We start from the raw sequence: 8,004 nt of genomic DNA, 5'->3' as shown, positions 1-8,004 counted from the left end.
TAATATCCTGATAAGACGGGCGTTGTATGCTGGTTTTCAAGATTATTCGAAATTCAAATGTTCGGCAGTAATTGGTAATTGGTCTGGTAGGGTATAAAGCAATCCCCTCTCCGTCTGTTCATCTAATATCGGTATTTCTCTATCGCGGATAGTTATCAGAACTTTTCGCCCCATTTACCCGCAACTTAGAAGTCTTCACGTATACCAATGGAAGCAATCCTGGTACGAAAGGCTAACACGGCCCCCGATGCTGTGGCAGTTGTGGATAGTGACCGCGTCGTCAGCTACCGGGAACTGATCGCCCGGGCCGACATGGTTGCTGATCTACTATACCAACAGTCTTTTGAGCCTGACACACCGGTGTGCATTTTGGCCAACACTGGACTACACCAGGTTATGGCCCAGGTTGCAGTTCTTCGCGCAGGAGGAAGTTGTGTTCCCGTCGACCCAGCTGCGCCTGAAGATCGCCTCAAGTCCATCCTGGAAGACTTGAACACTAAGTATATCATTACCGATAAGGACAACGTCAATCAAGTTCAGAAGTTGAGTCCCACTCTCATCGAGTCGGTTCTCGAAGCTAAAGTCGACCTGGACACGAAGACTGAGATTACTGTTCGCATGAATAGTCCCGAGTCACATCGCAGCCATATCATATTCACCTCGGGTTCCACCGGCAGACCTAAGCCAATCCAGGTCCTCAGCAGCAGTATTCTTCACGCTCTCGATAACTTCCCCTTCGGGCCGCTGCTTCCCTCAGACCGGATGACGACCCTCATCACACCTGGATTTGATTTGTCTGTCTGCGAGATGTGGCTGACCCTTCTCGCCGGCGCGACTATCGTTCGAGTACCCGATCTTGTGCGTGCTGATCCACCATGTCTGCAGGACTTCGTGCGTGAGCACAAGATTTCCACTATGATTGTGCCCACAGCTCTATTCCACGTTGTCGCGTTAACTGCGCCATCTACTTTCCGTGGACTACGCCACGTCGTGGTCGGGGGCGAGGCGGTCAGTTCCAGTGCCCTGCGTAAGGTACTTGAGGCCGCACCTCCGGAGAATTTATGGAATGGCTACGGCCCTGCAGAAGCGACTATGTTTGCAACGGTGGGCCGATTAGATCCAGAGGAAATGCGACGCTCGCACGTGAGCATAGGACGGCCTGTTGGGGATACAACGGTCTACCTCCTTGATGAGGACCTCATTCCCATCACCGAGGCGGGGCACACTGGAGAAATCTGCATTGCGGGGCCTCAGTTATCGCCAGGATACCTTAACCGGAATGAAGAAAATGAGAAACATTTTATCTCTCTTTCTGCAACTCTGTTGGGTGACTCGTCAGATAAACCTATCCGAGTCTACAGAACCGGCGACCTTGCTCAGTGGAGAGACAAGAGTGGGGTCCTTGAGTTTATCGGCCGCGCTGATGACCAAGTCAAGATTTCGGGGTACCGGGTGGAGCTAGGGGATATTTCAAGCTGTGTTGAGAAACATCCAAAGGTTCACGCGTGCGTTGTCAAATATATACCTGAAGAAAGCAGCTCGGGGTATATTGAAGCTTATGTGGTTCCATCCAACTGGGATAGTCAAGTCACTTCTGACGAGTTGATTCATTGGGTAGAAGAGAGTTTACCCCAATATATGGTGCCAAGCACGATATACATGGAGCGCAGGCTCCCTTTATCCCATACTGGAAAGGTTGATAAGAAGGCGCTTCAACCACACAATGAAACAGAGCAGCCACACCACCGAAAGGAGGGAGGACATCGCAAGAACAATATAACCAAGACCACAAGAACGAATAATCGTGAAGGAAATGATGACATAACTCAATGGCTTTTATCGACACTCCAGGGATTTCTCCCCAAATCGGAGATCAGTATGAATGACGACATGTTCGCCCGAGGACTGACCTCTCTTCAAGCAGCTCGCCTCGTCGGTATGATTAAACGGGACTATAAAGAGAGCATCACTCTGGCTCAACTCCATCAAAATCCCACGGTGGCACAACTTGCAAAATCCATGAACAGCTCGGATAGCAATAGCGCGCAATTCAGCCTAGAGCGTTGCGTGGAGGATTCCAAAGACCTAGGGTCTGACCTCCTTCCCCCTGATTGGCATTCCAATGGCGAAGGTCGCGTGTTCCTCACCGGTGCTACGGGATTCCTTGGTGCACATATACTTCATGGGCTCCTAGCCATGCCATCGGTACAGAAGGTCGCTTGCCTTGCCCGCGGCAAGAATTCCGACGATGCCAGCACTCGAGTCAAGCAAACGCTGGAGAAGTACAATCTCTGGGATGATCGACGGGAAACAACCCAGAAGATCATGGTCCTGCACGGCGACATGGGAGATTCGACTCTCGGGCTCGGGGAGAAACAATTCAGATGGCTCATAAATTGGGCAAGCGTTGTCTTTCACGTTGGTGCACGGGTCAACTGGTGCCAGCCTTACGAGGCGCACCATGTGCCTAATGTTCTAGGTACACGGAACGTTATTCGGGCCGCAATGCTAGGTCGTCGCAAATCTCTTCATTACGTCTCGTCGATTGACGTCTGGACTGTGACTGGATATATCAACAAGGTGGACCGCGTGTACGAGGATGAGTCGCTGGATCCACACCTCAATGCCCTCCCTTATGATACCGGATACGCGGCGAGCCAATTCGTCGCCGAACAGATCGTTCGCCGAGCACGTGCTGGCGGTCTGCCAACTGCAATATACAGACCCGGGTTCATCATCGGCCACAGTAAAAGCGCCCTTGCCAACGAGAAAGACTATTTCTCCCGGTTGATTATGGGCAGCATTCAGTGCGGTTGCTATCCCCATCTTCCCGACCAGTTTTTGGATTATGTGACAGTCGACTATGTTGCGGAGGCTGTTCTGCATATTGCATCCAGTCGGGACAACCTCGGTCGCTCGTATCATATTGTGCCACCAGATAGGTCTCTGTCGATCGGTCACGATCAGAAGTATACCATGCTGCGCGATATCGGATACCCCGTGAAGATGGTCGACTATAGGGAGTGGGTGGAGAGGATACGTGACTCTCCAGGAAATGCATTGGAATCCATGATGCCCCTGCTTGACGAGCCTGTTCATGAGGGTTTAAGCCGGCTGCAGACAAGCAAGAATACTCCTGTGTATGATCCGACGAACACGACACGCGCCTTGCAAGACCGACCGGACATTAAGTATGTTGCTCTTGACGCAACTTTGCTGAAGCAGTTCATCGAAAATTGGGAAAAACGCGAAGTTTTCACCTCTTGACCGTCATTGTAAGGGTCGTCTAGATGAGGGGAACAGGTTTGAATGATAGTACTGTGAATACATTGGGAAGGATTCGTTGAAGTCAAATGTCTACATCCTGGATTATCTTTGCATTATATACTCAATCGCAATCAGAGCAGTCTTCTTCATCTTAAGCGGTGACTGTGGGATATGGGCAAATCAGAAACCCGGTAGCGGTTCTTAAGAAAACGCCCAAAAAGCACGTGGTACGCGTTTGACCACATGACCATCTCCATCAATTCCCGCTTAATGGAGTCTTGACTTTTGACAACTACACATCTTTGAATTCGAATATCAATATAATCACTACAGCAATTATGATTCTCTCAAGTACCTGTATTGGCTATCTAAGGCTTTTTCAGCGACGAATATGATCCATGAGTCTTGCTGTATCAAGTGCCCAGGATGCCGGTAACCCTCGAGGAGGATCAGAGGCTGGTGTCATCCCTTGACCTTGTTGAAAGGGCTATACCCGCTTCCGTTATGCCAATATTGTCCGGTTTCTATTGCTGAAATGAATTTAGAATTGTGCCACTCAGCGTACCGTTTCGCAAAGCTTCATATACAACTGATATCCACCCCCCAACAGTCTTCTTGGCTCTACCATTGATCGTCTCTGGCAAATCATTCTGGCTCACCGAGGGGTGTTCAACGAACCCCTGGTGGAAGGGGATTTGAAGGTCATGCCGAATGGCCGTATAGATCTCCTTTGTCCCTATTCCGAGGAAGTCGGCTGTTGGTTGCAAAGTGCAAAATTCGGCAAACACCTCTCGATAAACAGCTTCAAGCTTGAGGACACTCATCATCTTGCATGCATAAATCGCTGTAAATAGATCGGAATTCTGCCGACTCATTGGGACAATCTCCAAAAGAGCCCAAAATAGCACGGGGACGAACATCTCGCCCACCCGCTTGCAGCGATCGGTTAGGTCGAGACGTGAAGTCGATGGCCAAGAATTCTGGAACGCTTCGGAAAGATGATCCGCTACCTTGTCTATTTCATGTGGCTCAAGCACCTTCCCAAAAGCTTCGTTTGCGATATCTCTAGCAGCACCCTGAAGCCTCTCAAAAAAGCGGAGTTGCAGGACACGTAGGTCGAGGGCTTGGCAAGCGACGTATAGTGCACACGCGCCCATCATTGACACAATATCAACCGCCTTCATGGTATATCGTGCTGAAACAAATGCCAGTGAGTTGAGCGCTTGGTTCTGCATCTCTGCGGTCTGAACGTGGGAGCTAACTGGATTGGCGAGATACGCTAACTCAGACATGTAGGCCGCCATGTTAATATCTACCCCCTTCATAGTGAAGGAAAGGCTGGGGTCGTCAGCGACTAGATTGGTGGGCAGACCATTGTTCAGATTGGGGTCGATCATCTCGTTGCACTGAACAAACAACATTTTCCCGAACATTTGCAACGCAAGTCGGGTCTTCTCCATTGCTGAAGTAATCGAGGTTGCTTGGAAGTTACCTCCCGTGTAGAAGGTCTTCGAGCCCGTATCAATAAGCGGGTTATCCGACGTTGAATTGAGTTCAACCTGAACTTGCCGATCTGCGAGAAGGAGATCCTCCAATTGGGGTCCAATCCATTGACTGGCTGTTCGAAGAGAATAACGATCTTGGACAAGCCCCGTCCTAGTTTGCGTGGTACTACTTCCCCTGGCAAGTAGAGAGCCTTTCAGCAGGGACAAAATGTTTTCCGCGGCTTCAATCTGGCCTTCATGCGGACGCACTCGAGCGATAAAAGGATGAAAACTTTCTGTGCTCCCTTGTATGGCCTCAACTGTAAGAGCAGTAACTGCCTGCGCAAGTACGGCCAGCTGATGCGCCTCATAGAGCACTAAGCCGGCAAGAGCACCCGAAGCGGCTGTGCCGTTAACCAAACCAAGGCCCTCTTTGGGTCCCAGCGTGACACCCTTAGCACCAATTGTCTGCAGTGCCTTCTGAGCCGTGACAACATGATGCTCCGACCCATCTTTGACTCGCACATAGATCCCGGGACTCCCTTCAATCGCTCCGACAACGTATGCGAGGGGCATGAGATCCCCTGATGCGGAAATGGTTCCCCGAAGAGGAATCACAGGGATGACATCCTCACGAATCAACCGCAAGATTGCACTAATTGCGGGCAGTGACACGGCCGAATGGCCCCGGGCAACTGAATTGCTCCTTACAAGCATAGTCGCCTTGACCCATTCGGAAGGCATGGAGTGGGAGCTTTGCTCTTGTGATTTGGGTTGTAGGCCTTCATTGGTAGTATCAGATGTGGTAAGAATGCCGCTTTGGAGTAGCTGAAGGAGAGAGCTCTGCAAAGTGGTCGTCTGGTTCGTCCGAGAGTCAGCACTTCCCCCGAATCCAGTATTGACACCTGATAGATCGTTGGTCAATTCTAATACCATCTAAAATTCGATTCGAAGGCTCGACTCACCGTAGATATGATGCCCATCTCGAAGGCATTCGGCTAGTGCTATCACACTCCCGTTAATAGCATCGATCGTCTCAGGCTTCTCGGTAAGTCGAGGCTGGCAGCCGTATCTATCTCAGATGTTAGGCTCATTCGTGTGAGTAGATGTTATTGAGTGGGATGTTGGCTAACTTTGCTACCGCGACAACATCGGCAAGACTAAGGCTATAGCCGTCGATACTGAGTTCTCCATTTTGAATAACTTGATTCAGATCTCTCCAGTGGGCACTTGTTGTCTCTAAGTGACCATCAGGTATGTGTTTATCAAGCATGGTGGGTATACTGATGTGTTTGACGACTCTGGATCTTCAATCTCCACTGTGGCTCGGGCTTCCACCCTAATAAATCTATAGATTATATTTCTTCTGCAATTCCCCGCGGTCCTTATCTGGAAGTGACGGCGCTCACGAGGTGCTCGCTTCGGTGAGGAAGCCTCGGCAGTTACAAATAAGTTACTGCATCACTTGTGCAGTTGCCACCAGCTGAGGAGGGATGCAATTGGCTGTGAAAATATTCAAATGGATTGGTGCATCAATAGACTATCATTACGCAGGAGCGTGTCTCGGGATAAGCAATCAAACCGGCTCATTTTCTCAGGCCGGCCCGGTTCAGCTCCGTTGCCAGCATTGCTATCTACAGAGCCAGAATTCCAACAACATCCAATTGAACAGATACGCCTCGTTCCCAGGAGATGACCTATTAAGATGCAATACGCAGGTACTCGACTTCGATGTGCTTATGCTCTCGATGGATCACTGCATCTAGATTGATGCACTGTCGATCATTCGGGATTTGGCTGCTGCGGTCGGGTCAACATTGCGCAAGCTTCCCCGATTTTGGCCGTTGTTTGGTGACACTGCAGCATCATCAGCAAGGTCATGACAAATGCCAAAGGAAGTCAGACATGTTGATCATCAAATATGGTAAAATGGTTGCCTGGGATTTCCAAGCAAGCTTTGATGAAGCTCGTATCGTACTCCTCCCATCCCAGGTACGTCCAGTCCCGGATGAGATCGATGTAGTGGGGCTCCGCTTCGGGGTCAAGATGTACCGGATCGGCTGCGCGTATGAGTATTGCGGGAGGGAGACCTGACGAAAATTGTGGCGGTCGCCAGTCACGCTGCATCTGGTGAGCGTACAGAATGCATTGCTGCGCTTGTACCCGCCGGGCATCGGACATTCGGGCCGGTAGATGGAAGCTGGCAGCGACATCAGCGATCGTGCGGGGATACTGGTCTGTGACCTTGGCAGTTGGGAAGACACTGTCGATCATGATGACACCCTGCACCGTGTACTGGGGAAGTTTCATTAGTCGAGCTGCAACTTCTAAAGCAACACAGCCGCCGAGAGACCATCCTTTGTGCAAAAAAAAGCAATTCATTGTTAGTACCAGAGATTCCGCGTTAGCGCTAACATTTCACCATACCTCCCAGAATAACTTCTCCGAACCCGATGACCGACCGAAGTAAGTGTGAATAGACGACTCCCATTTGACGAATGCCATGGTCCCAATTGCCTCCGTGATCGAAATGAGTGTTTCCAATGCCGTAAAGCGGCCGGTGCAGCTTTCCCAGGCAGAAATAAGGAAACACAGTGCCGCCTGCATCGTGGAAAAGAATCAATGGAGTGGATGGTTCGTTCGTTCCCAGTCCAGACTGGATCTGGCACGGGTTCTCTTCCATGTTGATCGATTACCTAGGTATTCTGCTGAATTGTGGCAGTAATACGGTAGCAAAGCCTGGCCTTCTTATCACCCCCTCATATTGAGGACATCTATGCATGTACTAGCCCTGCGTGTCAGCATCGGCGTCGGGATTAATAACTCCGTAACCGGTTTATCCATTGCATCCGGTATTTGTCGAGTTCAAGTCACGATCTTGCAAAAGAAACGAGGCCGAAGGATCGGCAAGCTGAGGAAAGGTCGGCGCCCCGCTTCCTCAAGCCGATTAGTCCATCTCCTCACAGTTCAGGCGTCTTCCAAGGTTGGAAACCCCGGCTTTCGTTCTTTCCCTGTGCCATTGGAATCCTGTATACACGATCTGGTCATTTACTTTCTACTCATGTTTGTTTTGAAAGATGATATCACAATGCTGGAGTCACTGAATTCTTCGGACTATTTTAACACTCATTTGCTAATAACGCACAAGTCCGGAATGCATCGGGACCGTAGGATATGACAAGGAAAACAAATAGTCCAGCATTACTAAGGCACCAGACATACGTCTTGGCCTCTGAAGGAGATTCAATTTGTG

At 50.0% G+C, this 8,004-nt stretch overlaps 3 protein-coding genes across 3 annotated transcripts; 1 reads left to right on the top strand and 2 right to left on the bottom strand.

The window, feature by feature from the left end:
* Positions 1-207: 207 nt before the first annotated feature.
* AKAW2_51437A (putative NRPS-like protein biosynthetic cluster) lies at positions 208-3,267 on the top strand (the record flags this gene model as incomplete). Its single annotated transcript, XM_041691366.1, has 1 exon — positions 208-3,267. One exon carries the CDS (start codon positions 208-210, stop codon positions 3,265-3,267), a length of 3,060 nt encoding a protein of 1,019 aa, XP_041544858.1.
* Positions 3,268-3,791: 524 nt separating this feature from the next.
* AKAW2_51436S (aromatic amino acid ammonia-lyase) lies at positions 3,792-6,024 on the bottom strand (the record flags this gene model as incomplete). Its single annotated transcript, XM_041691365.1, has 3 exons — positions 3,792-5,656; positions 5,717-5,823; positions 5,885-6,024. 3 exons carry the CDS (start codon positions 6,022-6,024, stop codon positions 3,792-3,794), a joined length of 2,112 nt encoding a protein of 703 aa, XP_041544857.1.
* Positions 6,025-6,650: 626 nt separating this feature from the next.
* On the bottom strand, positions 6,651-7,434 carry AKAW2_51435S (thioesterase domain-containing protein; the record flags this gene model as incomplete). Its single annotated transcript, XM_041691364.1, has 2 exons — positions 6,651-7,108; positions 7,179-7,434. 2 exons carry the CDS (start codon positions 7,432-7,434, stop codon positions 6,651-6,653), a joined length of 714 nt encoding a protein of 237 aa, XP_041544856.1.
* Positions 7,435-8,004: the final 570 nt, after the last annotated feature.

The sequence above is a fragment of the Aspergillus luchuensis genome, chromosome 5 (assembly GCF_016861625.1).
Source record: "Aspergillus luchuensis IFO 4308 DNA, chromosome 5, nearly complete sequence".
Classification (NCBI taxonomy): domain Eukaryota; kingdom Fungi; phylum Ascomycota; class Eurotiomycetes; order Eurotiales; family Aspergillaceae; genus Aspergillus; species Aspergillus luchuensis.
This window is presented reverse-complemented; position numbering and strand designations above follow the sequence as displayed.